Source organism: Dissoconium aciculare, assembly GCF_010015565.1.
Source record: "Dissoconium aciculare CBS 342.82 unplaced genomic scaffold K489scaffold_5, whole genome shotgun sequence".
Lineage (NCBI taxonomy): Eukaryota > Fungi > Ascomycota > Dothideomycetes > Mycosphaerellales > Dissoconiaceae > Dissoconium > Dissoconium aciculare.
In genome coordinates, this window is record NW_022984955.1 from 1,479,469 (window position 1) to 1,500,406 (window position 20,938).

The 20,938-nt window shown below is 52.2% G+C and overlaps 8 protein-coding genes across 8 annotated transcripts; 5 read left to right on the forward strand and 3 right to left on the reverse strand.

Moving 5' to 3' along the window:
* Positions 1–289: 289 nt before the first annotated feature.
* Positions 290–1,703, reverse strand: K489DRAFT_318242 (uncharacterized protein; the record flags this gene model as incomplete). Its single annotated transcript, XM_033601295.1, has 2 exons — positions 290–1,334; positions 1,399–1,703. 2 exons carry the CDS (start codon positions 1,701–1,703, stop codon positions 290–292), a joined length of 1,350 nt encoding a protein of 449 aa, XP_033460835.1.
* Positions 1,704–3,032: 1,329 nt separating this feature from the next.
* Positions 3,033–4,668, forward strand: K489DRAFT_379800 (Aldo/keto reductase). The gene is made up of 2 exons (XM_033604734.1): positions 3,033–3,256; positions 3,323–4,668. Exons 1-2 carry the CDS (start codon positions 3,198–3,200, stop codon positions 4,302–4,304), a joined length of 1,041 nt encoding a protein of 346 aa, XP_033460836.1. The 5' UTR covers positions 3,033–3,197; the 3' UTR covers positions 4,305–4,668.
* Positions 4,669–4,723: 55 nt separating this feature from the next.
* K489DRAFT_337592 (transmembrane amino acid transporter) lies at positions 4,724–6,990 on the forward strand. The gene is made up of 4 exons (XM_033602218.1): positions 4,724–5,233; positions 5,293–5,349; positions 5,417–5,729; positions 5,786–6,990. The coding sequence occupies exons 1-4, from the start codon at positions 5,138–5,140 to the stop codon at positions 6,652–6,654; spliced, it is 1,335 nt and encodes a 444-aa protein (XP_033460837.1). The 5' UTR covers positions 4,724–5,137; the 3' UTR covers positions 6,655–6,990.
* Positions 6,991–7,677: 687 nt separating this feature from the next.
* K489DRAFT_208089 (gamma tubulin) lies at positions 7,678–9,600 on the reverse strand. Its single transcript, XM_033599630.1, has 5 exons — positions 9,496–9,600; positions 9,390–9,430; positions 8,968–9,317; positions 8,318–8,908; positions 7,678–8,257 (listed from the first exon to the last, which is right to left on the reverse strand). Exons 1-5 carry the CDS (start codon positions 9,501–9,503, stop codon positions 7,832–7,834), a joined length of 1,416 nt encoding a protein of 471 aa, XP_033460838.1. The 5' UTR covers positions 9,504–9,600; the 3' UTR covers positions 7,678–7,831.
* A 1,175-nt stretch (positions 9,601–10,775) lies between these two features.
* On the forward strand, positions 10,776–11,439 carry K489DRAFT_318454 (uncharacterized protein; the record flags this gene model as incomplete). The annotated part of the gene is made up of 2 exons (XM_033601322.1): positions 10,776–11,294; positions 11,353–11,439. The coding sequence occupies 2 exons, from the start codon at positions 10,776–10,778 to the stop codon at positions 11,437–11,439; spliced, it is 606 nt and encodes a 201-aa protein (XP_033460839.1).
* A 769-nt stretch (positions 11,440–12,208) lies between these two features.
* K489DRAFT_317443 (uncharacterized protein) lies at positions 12,209–13,429 on the forward strand (the record flags this gene model as incomplete). The annotated part of the gene is made up of 1 exon (XM_033601240.1): positions 12,209–13,429. One exon carries the CDS (start codon positions 12,209–12,211, stop codon positions 13,427–13,429), a length of 1,221 nt encoding a protein of 406 aa, XP_033460840.1.
* A 473-nt stretch (positions 13,430–13,902) lies between these two features.
* K489DRAFT_379804 (uncharacterized protein) lies at positions 13,903–19,054 on the forward strand. The gene has a single exon (XM_033604735.1). The coding sequence runs from the start codon at positions 14,210–14,212 to the stop codon at positions 18,932–18,934; it is 4,725 nt and encodes a 1,574-aa protein (XP_033460841.1). The 5' UTR covers positions 13,903–14,209; the 3' UTR covers positions 18,935–19,054.
* Positions 19,030–20,885, reverse strand: K489DRAFT_379806 (Zn-dependent exopeptidase). The gene is made up of 3 exons (XM_033604736.1): positions 20,611–20,885; positions 20,206–20,404; positions 19,030–20,156 (listed from the first exon to the last, which is right to left on the reverse strand). Exons 1-3 carry the CDS (start codon positions 20,874–20,876, stop codon positions 19,095–19,097), a joined length of 1,527 nt encoding a protein of 508 aa, XP_033460842.1. The 5' UTR covers positions 20,877–20,885; the 3' UTR covers positions 19,030–19,094.
* Positions 20,886–20,938: the final 53 nt, after the last annotated feature.

A 20,938-nucleotide genomic window follows, 5' to 3' on the forward strand; every position in this document is an offset into this window, starting at 1 on the left:
ACTCTGTAGTAGACAAGTAAGGCGCCGGTACTGCAGACAGCTCGCGGACCTCAAAAATAATGGATGCCAACAGAGAAGTTTCAAAGGATTCGACACTTCATTTCTGATATGATTCTTTCCCCATATGGGAAAACATGGCATGGATTCTAATCACAGGTTCCCAAATCCTCTAATGCATTCGCCAATATGCACCACATACCGACACTAAGAAAGGAAAAAACGCCTTCCAATGCATATGCAATTCGTCTAACACCAGGACGAATGAAAGTTGCCAGATGGGCTCCCGCATCTAAACCTCCTCAGCATCACTCTCGTCGACGCCATCCTCCATTTTCCGCCTGCTCTCCTCTTCGACTTCCTTGTACGTCGCCCAGCTCAGCAGTGCGAAGGCGAAAATGATCAACATACCACCGGCAACCGCTGCGGCGGTGAGCGGATTATAGAGAGGGGGAGGTAAAATCTGATCGCATAACGCGACCAAGAAAATCGTCAAGAGTGCAGCCACGGAACTCAAGACGGGTGAAGTAAGTGAGATGAGGACGAGGAATGACCCGCTAAAAGTGGCGTTCGCCAAGACGGAGATGGCCAGCATCCACGCCGCTTCTCCTCTAGGAAGCTCGAACGTCTCATAGCCCAAGTAGTGTAGGATTGGCAATGGAATCCAAAGGACCGTCACGGTAAAAAGACCAATGAGCGTGCCGAACGTGTTGGCGAATAGCATGCCTCGGCCCGGCGAGCACCCGTCGGGCGGGCAAGCCACCTTCTTGTACAGTACTTCGTAAAATCCGTACAAGACGCTGCCCACGCCAATTATGAGATTGCCGGCGACTCGATTTGAGGCTTCATGGTCCTCGGGTGCGTCTGGACCGCCCGCCCCTCCGCCGGATTTGTTTCCATGCTTTGCGGTCCCTTGATCGCCATAGGCGACGACCAACACGCCAACGATGGCAATGCCAACGGCGGTCACTTTGCTTAAATGTAGCTTCTCGTTGAGCAGCGGTACGGCGAAGGCGTAGGCGAAGAATGCAGAGCAGTTGTAGATGGCTGTCAGGTCGGACGCAGTTGTCATGTTCACGGCCACGTACCAACTGCCGCCTGCAACAGTGAGTGCACAGGTGACAAACGGGACAATTCGGACAAAATATGGCACAGGACTCTTCTTCTGCAATTGAGGTGGGACGTTGAGTGTCCGATGCTCAATCATCTGTGCAGTCGAACGAATGATGGACACGTGCCGCCGCCAGAATGCGTCCCATGGTTGATTCCATTTCTGTATCCGCAATATCAAAAGTTGAAAAGGCCATAGAAATGTCCACGAGCCATGTGTGAAGTATCTGAAGACCGCACGTCAGCATATTGAGGGAGATGCACGGACGACATGTGCTACAGCAGACTTACAGCATACAATATGCCTTGTTCCATTTCAGAGTGTGCTGAATGTACACGGCAGTCTCGGTTTGAATAGCAAAGGTGATCAAGCTGATCACGAGGAAGATGGCAGCGTATGTGTAGCGAGTTCGCGTGTCATCTCTGGTCGCTGTTTGGCTTTCCCGCTCTCGAAACCTCGAGGATTGTCGCGTCCTCGAAGCATTGCGTGATCTTGAAGGTGATGCATATCGTTGTGGTTTGTCGCCGGCGAGTAGTGGTTGGTGTAGGAGATGGGACCCTGCCCGGTTCAGTTGTGGCTTCAAGTCGGACGGCATGTCTGCATCATCTACTTCAGAGTCTGCCCAAGATCCAAAATCGTCCTGTTCAATCTCTTGTATTGCTCGTGAAGGTCCAGCTCTTGTCTCTATAGTATTTGGTTCTCCAACAGTTCGTCCCTCTAATCGTGACTGGGTTGTGAAAGGGCTAGCCTGGCGTGAGACTTCCCGGCTGACGGACACGAATGATGAGGAGGAGCCGGATGCAATTGCGCCTGGATCGTGGTCGTGGTCAGGCGTGGATATAAAAGAGTGTGAGTGGTCGGGCACAGAAAAAGAATCGGACTGCTGAGCTATGAAATTATTAGACATGCGCGCGAATGCTCGTGGGCATGTGACCGTATAGGACAAGCGCGCACGTTATCGCCAGGTGGAGGTGGTGAGGATTATTAGGTTGATCGCGATGGGGTTTATTTTAGAAGACCGGGTCTGTCACATCGGTGACGAGCGCGGGCGGCATTAGTGGAATGCGTTGTTATCGGCTGACGAGATCCACAATAGTACAGGACTGTACAGTATTCGTCACGATGTGTATTCCGAGGTTACTGATGAATATCGAGAGCAGCACATGTGTCAGGTCCACGGTTGTTCCTGGGGATGTTGTTCACTCTCCACAAACTCCTGGGTCGTATTGGTTTTGCTGATAATGCATGGGACGGGTTGGGCCAGAAACCCCGCGGCAGTGAACTCAGGGCTTTCACGATCGAAGGGAGTTTCATCAAGGGGCCGCTCCGTCCGCCAGTCGCCCGCCGGCTTGTGGGGAAAATCAGCGGGCGGCGGTGGTGGTCATCTCCTGTACGTCGCATCGCGTTTCCAGCGATTTGCTGGACGATCCGTCTCTTGATCAAGACCAGACATAGTTGACACCAATGCAGACAGCTGGAGGATAGCACGATAGGATCAGACCCGATCCGACTGTCCGCGTACAAGTCTGTAATAATAATGACAGTAATTCCACAAAACGATGGCTCACTCGGGACATGTACAGCCCATGAGTGGTTGGTGCCCTCCACGGGACCCGCACGTGAGCTGTTGCTTCCCAACCATGGCAGGCACGATGTGTAGCGCTGGAGGGGATTCATACAAGATGCCTACAATACATACCAACCTCACCTGCTGCTGGTCCCGCGTGCAAGCCATGATTGTAGCAGCGGTCAGGCGTAATGGTTCCTGTTCCGACAATCTCCGCAGAGTCGGTGAAATGCCTAGTCCTCCAGAGCTCCAGCTTTGAAGCATCGCTGACCCCGGAAGCGATCGCAATGGCGTCATCTCTGGCGTTGATGGTTCGCCATGTGCATTAGCTGCAGTCCTGACATGTCCCATCTACCGCCCACATGAGGTGCCCCACGGCGACAAGACATTGCCAAGTTCCCATCACGAGTGTAAACAGACGTGACAGAGACGCCTGCATTGACACACATAAACAGTGGATTTATCGCACAGACCTCGCAATTGCACCATCCTCTCGTCGGCCACTCATAGCAAGCCTTCATCATGCCATTGATCACGAGCACAGGCAAGCCGCGCATCATCCTGGGTACCATGACTTTTGGGTGGGTTATCCGTCTCAGCAATCAGTCATGCTGTTGATCGGCTTGTTCCTGACCAGTATATCGTAGTCCGGATGAGAGCACTGGCGCCCGTGTCACATCTTTGGATGACTACAAGAGTGTGCTTGACCATTTCCAGTCCAAAGGTTACAATGAAATCGACACCGCTAGAGTCTACATCGGCGGCAAGCAGGAGGCGTGGACGAGAGATGCAGGATGGAAGGAACGTGGTCTTACCGTTGCAACTAAGTATTACCCAGTTGAGGCTGGCGCACACCGAGCCGAGCTCGTCGAACAGACGCTGAACAAGTCCCTGGAAGAACTGGGTACTGATTGCGTCGACATCTTCTATCTTCATGCTGCTGACCGAAGCCTTCCTTTCACGGAGCCGTTAAAGAAATTGGATGAATTGCACAAGAAAGGCAAGTTTGTGAGGCTCGGCCTAAGCAACTTCACTGCATTCGAGGTCACCGAGATTGTGATGCACTGCAAGTACAACAACTGGGTCCGCCCGACGATCTACCAGGGCATGTACAATGCTATCCAGCGTAACATTGAAACCGAACTCATCCCGGTCTGTCGCCGATTTGGCATCGACATTGTCGTGTATAACCCTATCGCAGGCGGCATCCTCAGCGGCAAATACAAGACAAGCGAGATCCCTGCCGAGGGTCGCTACAGTAACGTGTCCTCTATGCAAGGACAGCGATACCGTGAGCGTTATTTCAAGGATGCCACCTTCGATGCGCTGCGCGTCATCGAGCCTGTGGTTGCGAAGCACAATCTGACATTGTTGGAAACCGCATTCCGATGGTTGCTTCACCATTCGGAGCTCAATATCAAGTCGGGCGGTAATGATGGCTTGATCATCGGAGTTTCGAGTCAACAGCAACTCGAATCAAACTTGGCGGACATTGAAAAGGGCCCTCTGCCCGAGGAAGTGCTCAAAGTCTTGGACGAAGCCTGGGCAGTTGCAAAACCCACGGCTGCGAATTATTGGCACCTAGATTTGAAGTACGGCTACGATACCGTGAAGGAGCTCAACAAGTAAGTGTTTAGTCCCGAGCATCGTCTCAGGCAGGGCCATTTTGGATGACTTGCGACGCAATGGAAATTGTTGTTGTGCCGCCTGGCCTTGGATAGGAGATATATCTGCGAATATTTCATGCTCACGATTCTCCTGTAGAGGTCGGTGGAAAATGCGCAGTCATTCATCAATCGCGTCGCGGCTCTCATGAGATTGAATGTGAAGACACCCGTGGACTTTACCTTGTACTGTAGGAAACTGTGCAAATGCAAATGCAAAATCGGAGCGCCTTCCGCTTTGATGCCTCAGGCGAGGAACGACTGAAATCCCTCGGTGGCCGGGGATCTTCGGACTTCCCCGAGAGCAAGGCAAATGGCGCACAAACGCCACAAGAGAAGCCACAATCCTTAGAGTTTGTGATTGATCGACTTCCATGCGCGTATCTTTATTTGTCTCACCCACTGTAAGCCATCAGAGTGTGCAGTATCCCGACCGAGGCCAATGGCAGAGCTTCATTCGCATGCGAGCTCCTCCTAGGGCCCTGGTAATCGGCGACGGTTTCGTGCCACCTGCTGCTCTGGGACAGCTGCTTATTGTTACAGGAGGCACAAATCCCTGCAAGGTATATCTTCCTCGAGAGTCCCCTGCAACGCCATGCGACGCCTCTGCGGCTGCATGCATCGCGGCACAGTCGTGGTGTGCTTCCTAAGCTGAGGTATTGCAAATCAATTGTGTTTATAGTTGCACATCCGTCCGTCCATCCTAGGAAGGACGAGACGCAGTGCAGCACCCTCGAGCGAAAAACGCGTCGCGACGCATCACACGAACTGGCGAACTCTTTCCCGACTGTAGACAATATGGTAAAGCATAAAATCAGCAGTGATTACAATGCCCACGAGGTCGCCTCGGAGTCGGGTCCTGGAGATGTCTTTGGCAACGAAGCTGGGCATGATGTACGCGAGATACCAACCCGGTCGATGCGGTGATCTCTTGCTGACCGGATCGACGGCAGATCAAGTATAAAAAGCTATCATGGCAGATGGTTGCAGGTCTGATGATCGCGGAAATTGTACGTGCTCGCGGATCATCGTTCGCCGGAATGCAAAGAGAACGAAAATAGTCTGACATTGTTGAAGGTTTCGAATGGAATGCTCGCACTGCCATATTCGATCGCGGCTGTTGGACTCGTGCCGGGTATCATCATCATCATATTCCTGGGGATCTTCGCCACTTATACATCATGGTTACTGATCGAGTTCAAATTGAGGCACCCGGAGGTCCATAACATGGGCGATGCCGGCCAGATCTTGTTCGGACCCATTGGCCGGGCAGTCCTCGCCGCTGGGACGATCATCTTCGCTGTATTCGCTACTGGAGGCCAGATGTTGGCGGGTCAGATCGCTTTGTCATCCTTGAGCGATCATGCACTGTGTAATGTCTTGTTTACAGGTATATCTGATTGAACTGGATCTTCAGTCGGACAGGCGCGCTGACACGATTCACAGGGATCTTGGCCATTGCTTCCGTCATTTGTAGTTTTCCGCGAACACTCGACAATCTCAAGACTCTGGGAATCGCGAGTGTCTCAACCTTCACCGTGGCGGCCCTCGTCGGAATGATCGGGGCTGGCCTCTACCCAACTCCCGACCGAGTCGTGGTCGCCACGACGTCTGCCACCTTCTTCAACGGCTTCTTCGCCATCACTAACCCAGTCTTTGCGTATGCCGGCCACTTCATGTTCTTCATCCTCATGAGCGAGATGAAGCGGCCTCAGGACGCTCTCAAGTCAGCAGTCACGCTGCAGACATTCTCCACGACACTGTATGTCGTCTTCGCCGTGGTCACGTATGTTCTCCTCGGAGACACCGTCTCATCGCCTTCATTCCTTTCATTGGAGATACGCTGGCAAAAGGCCGCATTCGGGATTTCGTTGCTCAACTTCATCCTCGCTGGAGGTCTCTACGCGCACACCGCCGCCAAGCTGATTTTCGTCCGCTTGTTCCGCCGCTCTCGACACCTCCACAGTCATACGGTAATCGGATGGGCGACCTGGACATTCCTCATTCTCCTCGTGAATGCCGCGGCATTTGTCTTGGCAGTCGGCATTCCCATCTTCAACTACCTGATCGGCATCGCGGCCTCACTCTTCGCAGCGTGGTACACCTATGGACTAGCGGGTTTCTTCTTGCTTCATATGCTCTATCACGATGGCCGAGGCTGGCGTGAATGGCTGCGAAAGTGGGGACAGGCGACTCTGGCTTTGCTGACGATTCTTCTCGGAGCTTTCATCTGTATCGCAGGAATGTACGTCACGGTCCGTGGGATTACAGATGCATATGACCAGGGCACTGTCATGGCTCCCTTCTCATGCTGAGAGTGAAGCGTCGGAGTGAACGGACAGGTATCGGCGCACGCTCTCTATATTCATGACAACACATCTTGAATAGATGCTCGAGGCTAGATTTTATTGCGCAGATGGCAAAGTCGCGCTAGGACTCAAAGCTTATGGTTGAGCCTCGAAGAATTAGATTTGTACAATGATCGTCATGAATCTATCGTGAGCTTTAACGAGCGACGATATGTCTAGTTACTGAGCCCGTGATTTTCTTTGCGAGATAGTATCACCCCACACTCATCCACAAGTAATCACACATGCAACCGGTATCAGCACGTCCGCATGAGCATGTCATGTTCGCATTTTCGAGAAGGCAGTACCAACGCATCTTTTTATCATTTCCACACTTTCCGGGGTCAGCGCATCCAAAGCTGCGACAAGAACGCCGACGACAGTCCACACTCGCCTGTTTCTATATATATGCATGCCATCTCATCATGCTATTGTGCATGCGGTTCGATATGATGTCCAGGTGACCATGATCGAAGCGTCCATGGCATCACGTGCGTGAGACCACAACATGTCTCACTGAAAAAACTGATGACCTCGCGCGACCCTGCGGAAAAATAAAGTCATCTCGAACAAATCCCCATCTGCTCGCATCAGCATCGCCGCAACCTCGCACCTGCAATCAGCGTATGACGATCGACGGTTCTGCTAAAACGACGATGGCGCCCACCGGGGAATTTTCTTTTGGCCCGTGGACATGAACGCTGCACGAGAATCTCCCGATCGCGAGCGAAAAGATCACCATCAAGATGTCGAGCGAACACTATCGACGGCATGTCCACTTTCAAGATGAATATTCCCCTTCCGCGTTCCAACTGAAGATGGTTCTCGGACCGCATGGGAGACCGACATTAGTCATCAAGATCATGATCGACTTCGAGCCCGGAAGAATGCCCCGGATCAGAGTGAAGACGAAGCGCCCGCGGGAGAAACACATGCGCAGGCATTAAGATCGTCGACGAGTCATCTACCGTTGAGGCACGACGCCCAGGACTGTGACCTCAACGCCGCAATCGACTGAACAACAAGAATATCGAAGATCCAAGCCCACATCTTCCGCAAACTCCTCAACGCCAGCGCTAGTTGTGTCATGAAGAAATCAAACAAAAGACATGATGGGCAATTATGCGAGTAGGGCTTTTTTTTCTCAGCGGCCAGTCGCCGTGTCGGTACGAGAGTCGGCTGCAGCATCGGAGGGATCCTCGTCTCTGTCCGGGGAGAGGTAATCGGACCGCTCAGCTGCTTCATACTCACTGATCAAATCCATCACGACTTCTCTCGAATCATCAAATTCCGAGAAGCCATCACGGAAGGGCTCATGGCGCTTGTATTGCTCCAAGAATGCATTTCGCTTGCGTAATCGGTCATAATGCGAGACTGTGCGTTTGAACAGCGTTGCGATGCCGGTGTGATTGGCGAGCATCAACCCGGATACTCTCGGAGGAACACGGGTGGTGTAAGGGGGTCGGGTGTAGGGCGATGTGCGTGTGAGCGCGACTTGGATGCTAGCAGGGCCCCATGGGATGAATTGTGCGAAATTTCTTTCTCGGATTCGTAATAATGATTTGTGTACCTAGTCACGAAGTCAGTCATTGAATTTCACAAAGTCCCGAGAATGATTGGAAATCCATACATCAGTGGGATCTGCCTCTCCCATGATAATGTTGAGGATAGAGATGTAACAGCTGGTCTTGCTGGGTTTCGCCGACACCATCTGGTTCTTTGGTTGCAACAATCTCCTCATCACGTCCAACACTGTCGTTTTTCGGACAGTCTTGGCCTCCTCTACGTTATTGCCGGTGAATGGTGTGTAGCTGGTCTGGAGAAAGTGACATCTCGGGGTGGGTATCAAGCTCGCCACGATGCCTGTCAAGTCATTGTGCATATATCCAGGATATCTAAGCGTGGTGGTCGATGCTGACATGACAGTGCTGACAAGTTGGTTGGTCTGTTCGAACGATGGCTTTTGAACGTGCAACGTGTCTGCTGCTATCCGGCCCAGGGCTTCGTTATCGAGGACGGTGACGGCGTCGGCATTCTCGGTCAGTCGCCGAAGAGCAAGAAGAGAGTTGTATGGCTGAACCACGACATCGCTCTGAGTATCAGGAAATACCGAGTATGTGGAGATAAGCTTCTTGGGAAAATGATCGTTGATTCGTTCGAGCATGAAGGAACCAAGGCCGGAACCAGTCCCGCCGGCGATGGAGTGCAGCAACATGAATCCCTAGCAGCGCATAAATCATCAGCATAAGTCATGTTGTGTTAGAGTATTGCCGGACCAACCTCGAGACTGTCACTGCCGTCTGCTTCGCGATCAATCATGTCCAAAACTTCCTCGTTGATCTTTCCGCCCAACTCGTAGCCCATGGCCCAGTTGTTGCCCGCACCGGTACCCTCTTTGTGAACGTAGAAATTTTCGGGGTTGTAGATGTTCTTGTATGGGCCCGCTCGAATGGCATTTATGACTCGTGGCTCGAGGTCGAGAAGGATGGCACGCGGGATATAGCGAGTATCGTCGGATTGGTAAAAGAAGACATCCTTGCGATCACCGCCCTCACTCGCAAAGTCTTCTAGGTTTCCATCCTGGTTGATGCCGTGCTCTTCGCAGAGCTGCTGCCAGAATTGGGATCCAACTGTGGAAGGAGGGTTAGCCTAGTGACTCCTGATGAAGGATCTGATCGATGCGACACAAGTCCGCAACACACCTTGGTTGCCGCATTGGCCAGCCTGGATTGTGATGATCTCTCTGCTCGCATTGTCAGCGGTATGTCGGCGAATGCGTGCCTGACATGCGCATGGAGATCTTCGTACCGTGGCATCGCGACCGGCGTGTCAGGCGGAGCAGTTGACTCTGTGACCGCGCGCGTTGCAATAGTTGTTGACGTTTCGGTGGGCGGAATTTCTGATGCATGATCAAATTCACGAGGGTGACGCGCGCACGCGATGTGACGGGGCGTGCACTGGACTGATGGTGGGGCATTCTTCGGTGCGGCGGCTTTGAGACAGTCCGGCGTGTGAGCCAGCAGCCCTGGAGGCGCGCCAAAAGAGCCAGGCGCGGGTCGTGATCAATCATCCTCAGCTCCAATTTACTATACAGGATGATGGTTATATATCCAATATACAGACGCTGGGCAAGCCTTGAATGGTCGATGACAGATTTCATCACGGCCTCATTGCTGTGGTCGCTACCATCGCCCATGCGTATATATGCTGTTCTGCTTATGAACGCGTGTGTGCGTTGTCTCGTTTCAGCCCCATCGAGTTCTCTCTAAGTGATGTACAGTATGGAATTTACAGCCTGAGGCACGCACACGCCGCTCATTCCCTGACTCTCACACAAGTGTCCGAGTGACTACGTATTTTCTCGTCCTACTGGGTGCATCGAGGGTCGAGAGAAGGTGTTGCTGTCCCCTACTCTGCTGCAGAGAGCCCTGGAGTGATGAATTCCGCAGCCCTAAGCAGGTGAGGGTGAGCCCTGGAGTGAGTGAGGAGGAGGAGCTGGAGCCCTGCAATCCAGTGCCTCCAGTGCTAGCTGCCCGTCCGTCTGTGAGGTGAGTGGTGATCCCGCTGATGACGTTGTGGTCACTTTATTTCCAGCCCTGGTGCCAGTCTTTCTTGAAATCTTTCCCTCCAAAGACGGGATCTCCTCGTCAATAGAGGACTGTCAAGTGCATCCTTCTGCCCGCGCACAGCCATACAATGATCCAGACGTGGTGCTGTACCGAACATGATCAGCTGGAAACCAACAACTTCGGGGGCTGTTTTCGCAGTAGCTGCGTAAGCTTCATGTTCGATGCCATCATCAGATCGACACGATGAGGCGCAGTGAGTGTCGCCTTGTCATTGCATTGTACTGTGCCACAATGTAGAACCTGGATGGGCATTTCACCAAATCTTGGCCAATGTCAGGCTCTGGAGGCTGAAGAAAGCCGTCATCGTTTGCCTGGTCGGGATATATAAGACAGCTTGGTGGTCCTGCTCGACGCAAATGTTCCTTCTCCGTCCCACCTTTGTGTAATCACATCAAACATCACAAACCTTCATTCACATCGTCACCTGTCCACTCCGTTCACCCCGTTCAAACTCACATCATGGCGCCGCACATTTTCGAGACCAGGCTCGCCGCCTTCACGCCTCCGTTGGGCCCTCAACCTCCCAACCCGAGCTTCTATTCTCCGAACCAAGTCACTCTTCAGATGAGGGAGAAGGTCTTCTCGCTCACCGGCGACGATTTCATTGTCCAAACCACCGACGGACTCCCCGTGTGCAAGGTCAAGGGCAAGCTCATCTCGCTTCACGCCAAGAAGGTCTTCACAGACATGGGAGGTCAAGAGATATTTGAACTCAAGAACAAGACGCTGGCGCTATTCAAAAGCTTCGTTGCTACTTCGCCAGTGGGACACGACTTCGAGGTCAAGGGTCACTTCGCAGTTGGCAAATCCAAGTCGACCTGCCACTTCAAGAACTTCTCCAATGGCCAGGAGGTTGAGCTGGAGATTCGCGGAGACTGGTTCGACCGCAGCGCCGACATCGTCTTCGGTGGGGTTCCCGTTGCGCACATCAGCAGGAGCTTCGTCAACGTACGAGAGATCTTCGGAGACAAGCAGACAGTAAGTCACCCCCTTCTCGCTGCATGTTAGTAGAACAAGCTCTGACAATGCCTGTTAGTACTTTGTTTCTGTGGCGCCAAACGTTGATCTCAGTATGATCGCGGCCCTGTGCGTCTGCCTGGACGAGAGGGAGAATGAGAAATAAGAGGAAGTAAACACCGCAGCGCAATGAGAGGCGCCGATGTATATCTGATTAATGCTTAATGAATGATGTGTTGATGAAAATCACTTCCACTCGAGCACGACGGACGAAAGCCTCGTTGTTCTCCGTTCCAAGGTTGGTTTCCGTCGTTCGTTCCATCCATCACTTCTGCCTCCTCACAACTTGACATTGGCGACAAGCACTGCTGAGCCACATTCCCACATTCAGATCATCGGATATCTTGACTCTCACAATTCGACTATCTTGATCCACATCAAGCGGCGTCGTTGGTGTTCTGAACGAGCATGTACCCAAGGCCGTGTGTGGTGTGCGGCACCAGAGACAACCCTAAACAAATGGCCCGCCCGGCGGAATCTCTGCGTTTGCCGAGTGTCGCAAGTGACGACATCGTCGCTGCGAGTGTCTTGCGATACCGCTTGAATTACCGGGGCAAGAAATGAGGTTAATTGTCACAAAGCGGCATGGTGGCATGCGCAGAGTGGCGTGCTCCGGTCCCTCACCTTTGTCCGAAACTTCGAGGGTCCGGTCATTGACGGAGAGGGGTTATTAATCACAATTTGTAGTGTATGTATTCGTATATCATCATCGTCTCCCGCCGGATGGTAGGACACTGTAGAAATTACAGTCAATCTGCATACCTATCTCTAGTCATTGCCATGAGAAGGTGACCCACGAATCCCATCACACAACACGTCTGCCATCACGAATCTCACAGAACGCTCTTCAAGTTGACCTCAACCCTGCAGTACCAATGCCTAGTTATCCTGCGCATGCATCCCCGGCGTTCGCTCCAATCGCATCTCCGAGGCCACCGATTCATGACCGCGGCGTATCCGACTACAACCTCGACCATAATCAGCGATCAACGTTACCGCCCTTGGGCAGTCCTGCACTCGATTCCGAACGCAATCCTTTCACAGATGGGCAAAGGCACGATAGAGAAGCGGAGACCGCGGATGTAGACAGCCAGCGTGATGGACATGCCGATCAAGCACCACCTGCGCTGTTAGCTGCTTTGCCAGAGGTGCATTGCGAAGTACGAGCCAGGATACCAACTACCACGGGACAGGAAATGTTCTTACACCTGTACCACAACAATGCAGATAACAAAGAACATCTGGCGATTGTGTTCGGCCCATACATTCGAAGTAGAAGTCTCGACGCGGTACGCCCAGGGGAGACTGAAAGAGATCGGATGATCAGAGGAGCATACGCAGGAACGCTTTTTCCAGGACGGACTAGTAGCAGAGTCGAGCAATTGCGCAAAGATGCTGGCGCCCCTCCACGAGCGTCCAAGAATTACCTTGCGCAGCTTAATGGACCGGGGCCTTCGTCGACAGCATCGTCGACCGACACCCCTCCTGACGACGATGCGCCGGTCTCATCATATCCCGCACATTTGGGCCCACCGTTAGTACGTATTCACTCCGAGTGCTACACTGGCGAGACTGTGTGGTCGGCAAGGTGTGACTGTGGAGAGCAGCTTGACGAGGCAGCGCGATTAATGTCTCTTCCGACACCGGTACCGGGAATAGCACAGCCTGATCAGGATTCCTCAGCGTCCCCTGTAACACATTCAGCAGGAGGTGTCATAGTCTACCTGAGGCAGGAAGGTCGAGGCATCGGTCTGCTCAGTAAACTCAAGGCATACAATCTGCAAGATCTCGGCCATGATACCATGGAAGCGAATCTGCTACTGCGGCATCCTGGTGATGCGCGGTCGTACGGCCTTGCGACTGCGATTCTGGTGGATTTGGGGCTCGGCGGCGAGCGCGGTATTCGGCTGCTGACCAACAATCCGGAAAAGGTGCGGGCTGTGGAAGGTCCAGCAAAGGAAGTGCGTGTCGTTGAAAGGGTACCGATGATTCCTCTCGCATGGCAGACTGAAGGCAAGGAGGGCGTTCAAGGGCCGGAGGTGGAAAAATATATTTCGACAAAGATTGAGAAGTTCAAGCACATGTTTAGTTCATGAAAGCAATGTTTTGATTGTTGGAAACTTGGTTGGGAAGTTTCTAGAACTTCGAATCGGTTCGATGATGCCGTGAATCAATCACAAGTTCACATGGAATACTATTGTGTGCGTGCTTGAGGTCAGCTTCGGACAGATTATTGAACGACATGCTCTATCTAGGGAATCACCAATGTTTGAACGTCACTCGCTCCACACATTCACGAGAAATTCAGTCTTGATCTACCTCTATTTCAGGACGATTGTATTTTGGCAGGTTTTGATGCTTCCACGAACCAGCCGCCGCCGTATTGCACGGATGATCGAGATTATGGTGGAAGAAGTTGTACTTGAATAATTATTATGATGCAGGTGTCAAGTTGAGGAAAACGGAGGATGAGGATTCGCGCGGCATGGCTCCAGCTTGCAGCTTCATCGCCAGCTTCATCTGCAGCTAGAGAACATAGGACGAACCGTGACATGCAAGTCTGCCAATGCACATCGATTCCACGCAGAAACTGACGAAAACTCATCACAGGAATTCCGTGCGTGCGGCACAGTCAAGCAAGATCGTCGCTTACAACCTGATGCGGTGTCTCGATCCGGATACTCTGAGTCATGAAAAGCAGCCCGCCTTCCCAAATCGACGCCGCTTGGTCAAATCACAGACGTCAAGATCTCGCAAAGAAGATATTGTGTCAAGCTGATGTCGGCAGAGTTTAAGATTGCATGCTGCCAGTTTCCAGAAATTCGTCACTTCATCTTCGCATGTGCCCATCGACCACATACCACGATCTTGCCAAGATGGCAGTCGTTGTAGACAATGGCGTCGTGCGAGAAGCAGATCATAAGGCACTCGCCAAATACTTCCTATCCATATTGGCTGCCGAGCCGCAGAGTTCAGCAGCCATCTCCAAACATCTGCTGGCATCGGTCGAGGGGGAGGCTATTCCACCGCGAATCTTTGCCATCTGGCTGTCCGTCTGTACCGAGCCCCACGGCGCAGTCGATACCTTCCAGTCAACGTCAGTCGACGTTCGCAAGCTTGGCATCGTGCATATCGGCAAATGGATCCGCTCAGAACGTTTCTCCGACTTGTGGACAGCGCTTGGAGAGACGCACGGTGTCTTGCAACTCATGGCCAAGCTATCCATTGCCGAAGTCAAATCCCTATGCTTGGCCTTCGCAAGAGCACACAATCTTGCTGCCGAAGAAGTCCATCGAGACAAAATGTCCGAGCTTTTGATATCGCTGGCCTCGGACTACTTCCCAGAGGCGAAATTCCGCAATCCCGATTCACGACCAATAGTCAAGCTGTACGAGCCTATCCTGCTCGTATGCCACACTCAAACGGCTTTTGCTTGGTCCAAAAACCCGGCCCTATCATTCGTGCCGCTTAGTGAGCGTGTCAAGAATCGCCTTGAGATCGAGAAGGTGTTGAAGGGTGCCTCGGAAATACCCCAGGACAGCTCTGAAGTCCGCAACAAACGATATCCTCCTCTACGGGACGACTGGGAGGTCTCAAAGCGACGAGATGGGCCTTACCGTAAAGTCTCCGATCCGATGTTGCTGGTGATACAACAGCTCTGGAGACGCCAAGTCGAAACCGGCGAAAAAGAATCCGACCGGGAAAAACGACGATTCGATCTAGGAAGTGCTACAGCATTAGTGCGCCGTTTGTGGCGAAAAAGATGCCCGAAATCTCTCATTCTGGACATACTTACCATGATCAAGGGGTACCCGGATACTGTCTGCTATGATCTTGGTTCCAAAAGTCTAATCTCTTTTGTGGTACGGCTTTGGGCCCGCGAGTATGACGCTGAATACAAGCAGCACCTTACTTCCTTCTTGGGACGGACCAATCAGTACTCCACGACCATGGCTAGCTTTGTACCAATCCTCGAATTAGTGGACATCAAGAAGCGAGAGGAGCTCCTTAGGTTGCTGCTGCTCCATTTACCAGCGTTCAAGATCGACGTCAATGATGATCTGCAGGTCAAGCGCTGTGAAACTCCTTGGCCGAAAGAGCTCTTTTTCACTCTGGAACCAGAACATGCCACTCGACTGCTGGAGCGCGTCGCCAAGCTCAGGGCGGACAAAGCTTTTCTCGCTTGGAACTTCAGTCGTGGTAAAAAGTCGATTCTGGATCTAGATCAACGAAATGATCTGACGTTCATTTTCACCGCTATTTCTACGGACAAAGAGTGGGTAGAGACGACTGCGAGTGAGCTTGTTCGTCAGTGTCAGATGGAGTCACAGAAAAGCCGAGATCAGCCTGAACGGGCCTTTTGGGCTCAGAGAGCTCTAGCTGCTGCGGTTGCATCTGGCAGTGGCACAAAGTATATTGAGACTTTGATCTGGGCTCGTCGCTTCACGAGAGATCCTCTGACAGTGAAGACACTATACGACCGTTCTGTGATATTGACCGACGAATGTTTAGACCTTGTATGTGGGATACCCAAAGAAGTTTCCTCGAAGACCATCGAAGAGATTGTATCCACCCTCGAGCTTGGAGACCAGATTGCAACGACCTTGGTAGAGACTGCCTGTCTGGCTGTTCCCGAGCCCAGCTTCCAGCATTGGGATTGGAACAATGTGCGAGATAGCTTCCCGAAGGCCGTCGAACGCAGGCTTCATAGAGTGACGAAATTACAGCGAGCTCTGGGTCTGAGCGACGAAACTGCATTCGAGCGCTTATTGAGCGGCACAGTCGAGACACTCCTCAAGTTCGAGCGATTATCACACACGGAAGAGAACAAGAAGCTCAATTGGACCAAACCTGGTGGTCCATTCTTTTATATCAATTCTCGCTTAGACGGTTCCCTCGAGCCCTCACCAGCCCTCACCAAATTCGTGGACACGTATGTGAGAGCACGCGATGAGTTGTGGGCAGATATTAGGCGACAAACTCATCCCGCCGTTTTGACGATTCCACCGCCATTTCCTCGCGGTCTTCCCCTCCAAGTACTATTTCCTCTACATGATAATACGTGGAGTTTTCAGGCGCCGTACTTACTTTCCAGGGCGACAGATATTGTGTTTTGTAATGCACTGGCCCATAAGGAGGTTCCGTCGTCCAAGGAGATCCGGGCAGCCATCGGTGGTCACATTGACAGTTTTGAGGCGGCTCTCATGGTATTCGGACGTTGCTATCCGAAGGGCCAGGAACGTGAGGCGAATGTTCAACGTGCGTGGAAGTATGTCACGGGCACATTGTCTCGCGGGATTCTGGAGTCCTGGGATGCTCAAAAGTTTTGGTATGATATGTTCTCTGGGCTCCATATTTCTCCGGTGCTGGAAGATCAAGAATATCGGACCCCAACGTTTCCGCTCGTGGACGAGCCAGATGTGCCAACGGAATGGAACCCCGATCCAACAGGAACCGTCGAAGTCGAGGACGAACCAAAAGCAGCCGTGACAGTCCTGGACTGTCTTTTGGCCCAGAATACTTGGCCTTCCCATCATTTAGATGAGGATTTCGGTGTCAGACCATCACAGCTTCGAGCACCACATGAGGTTTATACCTTCTGGACCACATCCGTCCCTGGAATCACCAATCCTAAGATGCCTCCAGCATCTAAAACCGCGATCATAGCCGCTGCGCTTCTCTTCTTGTCCGAGAGCATCGTGGCCAGTGCAAAGGTGTTGAACAAACCCTTTCCGACGTCTTCAGATGCACGCTTCCCTGCGCTTTTTCTCGACAATGATTTCTTGGAGCACTCAAACCCTCAGATACAGTCCGCTTACCGAGCGCTACTCTTGCACATCTCAGAAGTACCTACTGAGCCTCTCCGCGCGATTGTGGAGTCTTTTGAGACTGCGCTGGCTGATCCGAAAGCGAGGTCGAAACTAAGCGAAATGTACCTGCTCTTCAATCTCACAGCTGACAGCCACATGCCCTGGAAATTTGTGGATCTACACTTGCGTCTCATTTTGGATCGGCCGGACGATAGCTCCTGGCATCGCCAATTACTTACGCCACGACTGCTTGACAGGCTTCCCGCTGCACAGGCTGAGCAGGTTATTACTGACATTGGGCGTGGCATCGAAGAACGACTCGGAGAAAAGGGGTCCGTCAAGATTACGACTCTCAAGCAATTTTCCATCATGATTGCCAGTTCGCGTCATGTCAACCATACCGTCTCAGTGCAGACTCTGTTGACATTGCTGGCGAAGTGTAGTCATGTCGATGTGCAAGCCGTCATCGTACAAGGTCTTATCGCTATATTCAAAACCTCCGCTGAAACCGTTAAGTCGGACATTGTAACGAGCCTCAAAGGCGATGCTGTGGAGCTAGCAGCAAGCATCGACGTTCACAAGATCATCCGTGAAGAAGATTGGGTCAAGGCTGAAGCTGAAGGAATAGCCCCTGAACCTTCCTCGGACGAGTCGCCAATAGCTACTGCTTTCTTGGATCTCGCCCGCTCCACTGATCTCTCCGAGGCAGAACGATCTTGGATCACCACCGAGCTCTTGTTGCCCACGATCCAGAAATCAAGATCTAACATGATTCGTTGGATGTATATCTTCCATGCTCAGCGCAACGTCACTCTACCTGATGCCCTCGTAGATGCCGCGATAGATCACGAGCTGATGGTAAAGCTCCTCAATAAAGACCTCAGAATTATGACAAAAGATCTACTGGACGACTATTTCGCATTTACGCATGCTCGACACGATCACGCTGAACTGCTGCGCAAGACACGTGACGAACTTCGGAGTGTGAACCAATCCGGTCCTTCGAACGCTTTCAAGTTCTGGCAGACCATCTGGGGTGAGCCTGGCCGACACGATCTTTCCGACCCCTTGCTACCACGACTGCTCATGACTCGTTGGCCCACGCTGTCCGATCAAGGGATCGCGCGTGACCAAGTTCAGAGGATCGTGCTCGAAACGATAGAGAAGCTGATCATGTATAATCAGCCACAGACTTCGCTCATCACCAGATACCTCTCGCCTTTCAGATTCGACCCACGCCGAGACAAGGATACCACCCCTCTCTGGCAAGTCTATGCGCGTCCGATTTTGCAGCGAGTGATCTCAAGAGTCGCTGAGCTCCGTACTCCGGTGTGGCAGCGCAATCCGATCAGAAAGCCAAAGTTCCTGCCAGACTGCTTGACATTTGAGCTGTGGCTTTTGAAATATCCAGGCCTCGGCGATCCAATCGATGACTTGGTCTCGCAGCTGTTCACCGTCACAGACCGCATCGTTAACGACTGTCAGCCATACTACGGTAGATTCGAACTGATGAGGAGAACAGTTGAATCGTCCATCCTATCAAACAATGTGTCATTGCACACCGCGCTCGCGATCAGCTCGAGGATTGATTGGAAAGGCGCAACGTTCCGGCTGGCCGATGTCCTGCTCATAGATCTGGCCCGGTCATTGCAGCAGACCGGGCGGCGAAGTATGAACGATGTCGAAAAAGGGGACGTGGCCGAGATGATCTCCCTGTGGGAAGAATGTAACAATGAAGCGATTCGAGGTATCGCCTACCAGGCCAGGTGCCCGTCGGATTTGTTTGATTAGACGAAAGCGGGTACTGCAATATGCTTATGAACCTAAATCATTCACTGGCAAAGCCTGCTGACAGGAGCCCCGAGTGTACGAACGTATAGCGAATTGAAATGATGTTGCATATCACAATGCTAAACTATTGCCAAATTGCCGTATTTCGCTGGACAGTAGATCATGCTTTGCGTCGTTGATCAAATCGTAGCACAGCCCCTAGTAATACATTTGCGCCATCTTCACAGGCTTCGGGGCTTGAATACTCGGCCGGATTGTGGCTCACACCCTCTCTGCAGGGGACGAAAATCATGGATGAAGGGCATCGCCTACTTGTGTAAACAGAGTCATGCCCTGCACCACTAGTCATCAACTTACCCCAAGTACCAATATCCGAGCCTTGTGCGATATCCGCGCCATACAGAGCTTGCCCGGCTGCGGTGACGCAAGCAATGCATTCTTCCTGAAATTTGGTGGCCGGAGACTGGAAGTCTTGTTGCCATTCAACCTCGCACTTGCGATCGCTTTGGGCACAACCTTGGTTGACGCCTTCAGCGTCGAGGTTGGCGGCGATTTGGTCAAACGCGATTTTGCATCCCTCGACCACAGCGTCAACGACGTCGTCGGACGGTGACCGAATGTCCAAGCTGAATTGAACGAACCCGGGCACAGTGTTCGTGGACCCGGGCTTCAGCGCCAAGATACCAGTGCTGGCCAATGCGTCATGCTGCTTCGCGATCTTGTGGCTTGCAAGGATCATTTTTGCCGAAGTGAGCAAAGCATCCGCGCGATGCTGAAAGCTTGTAGCTCCGGTATGACTGTCACGTCCACGGACAGTGATGGTAAACCACTTGTATGCTTGTACACCAGTGACTATGCCAATCCGGCGATCTTCAGCCTCCAAGATCGGCCCTTGTTCGATATGAAGCTCGAAGTGGGCAGCCATTGGCATGCTTCTGAAACTCGCCGGCAGGATGCCCAGGTACCCGATTCGTTCAAGCTCCGACTTCATGGTTGCGAGGTCATTAGGCGGGATGACCGACTTCAGGTTGTGGGCCTTTTCTAGAGGTATTTCCTCGGCCCAAACGCCAGAAGATACCATCGACATGGGAAAGCGGGCACCCTCTTCGTTTGTCCAATTTACCACGCCAACAGGAAAGCGAGTCTCGACGGCATTGTCGTTGAGAACCTTTAACATCTCCACCGCGGCACAAACGCCCAAAATGCCATCGTAACGACCTCCCTGGAGCTCGGTCAGGCTCTACTACATTTACCAAGCATGCTCAGCCTACCGATGGTTGCGTATCTAAATGAGAACCTGCGAAAGTCGCGGCGCCACTGGATCTACCAGGCCGTACAGCGAATTGATTACCCATGGCGTCAACAGAGACTTCACATCCCAAACCTTCTGTCGTGGCTCGAAACCAGTCACGGACGTGCATGTCTGCGTCAGAGAGAGACAAACGAGCCATGCCAATCTCAGTAGGACCACTATGAAGTTTTCATTAGCCTTAATCTCCTCGAAATCGGTGAAGTTGACTGGATTCGGAGGGAATAGCTTAAGGGATCAGATGGCTGTTCGATCATCAAGACTCGTAGAGTACAGATCTAAAAGGTGCATATTGAATTGTTTCTTCGTCATGAAAGCTCTCGTTGGGAATTTGAAGATTCGGAATGGAAGGAACAAGAAAACTTACCGGCCCCATCTCTCGCCTTGTCCCCAAGAGCTAGTAGCATGGATATCGTCCATCAAGCGCGCTTTATTGATCCTCAGATTTGCATGGCCGGATGCGCAAAACGCTCGCGCAGAATGTTCTAGCTGTATGACACTGCGCCACGAACAAGGTGATACAATCGGCGCCAATACATGCTTGGGCGTAAATGCTCTCTCGGCATGGCGGGCAATGCTATTTCCTAATGCAAATACACCACCGTGTGATGGCGGATGCAGAAGAAAAGACATGACGGTGATGAACGGGACGAATATAAGTACAACCGGTGCGCTAAATGAGCACAGATGATTCC

What these genes read in the sequence shown, in the direction of transcription:
- K489DRAFT_379800 (XM_033604734.1), top strand. Translation starts at nt 3,198, where the DNA reads ATGCCATTGATCACGAGCACAGGCAAGCCGCGCATCATCCTGGGTACC. An exon ending in CTGGGTACCATGACTTTTGG is followed by an intron (nt 3,257 to 3,322) that starts GTGGGTTATCCG and finishes AGTATATCGTAG; the next exon opens with TCCGGATGAGAGCACTGGCG.
- K489DRAFT_337592 (XM_033602218.1), top strand. Translation starts at nt 5,138, where the DNA reads ATGGTAAAGCATAAAATCAGCAGTGATTACAATGCCCACGAGGTCGCC. An exon ending in GTCTGATGATCGCGGAAATT is followed by an intron (nt 5,350 to 5,416) that starts GTACGTGCTCGC and finishes ACATTGTTGAAG; the next exon opens with GTTTCGAATGGAATGCTCGC. An exon ending in GTGTAATGTCTTGTTTACAG is followed by an intron (nt 5,730 to 5,785) that starts GTATATCTGATT and finishes CACGATTCACAG; the next exon opens with GGATCTTGGCCATTGCTTCC.
- K489DRAFT_208089 (XM_033599630.1), bottom strand. An exon ending in ACGGCAGTGACAGTCTCGAG is followed by an intron (nt 8,909 to 8,967) that starts GTTGGTCCGGCA and finishes ATGCGCTGCTAG; the next exon opens with GGATTCATGTTGCTGCACTC. An exon ending in GAGAGGCAGATCCCACTGAT is followed by an intron (nt 8,258 to 8,317) that starts GTATGGATTTCC and finishes CTTCGTGACTAG; the next exon opens with GTACACAAATCATTATTACG.
- K489DRAFT_379804 (XM_033604735.1), top strand. Translation starts at nt 14,210, where the DNA reads ATGGCAGTCGTTGTAGACAATGGCGTCGTGCGAGAAGCAGATCATAAG.
- K489DRAFT_379806 (XM_033604736.1), bottom strand. Translation starts at nt 20,876, where the DNA reads ATGTCTTTTCTTCTGCATCCGCCATCACACGGTGGTGTATTTGCATTA. An exon ending in CAAGGCGAGAGATGGGGCCG is followed by an intron (nt 20,405 to 20,610) that starts GTAAGTTTTCTT and finishes AAAACTTCATAG; the next exon opens with TGGTCCTACTGAGATTGGCA. An exon ending in ATTTAGATACGCAACCATCG is followed by an intron (nt 20,157 to 20,205) that starts GTAGGCTGAGCA and finishes ACCGAGCTCCAG; the next exon opens with GGAGGTCGTTACGATGGCAT.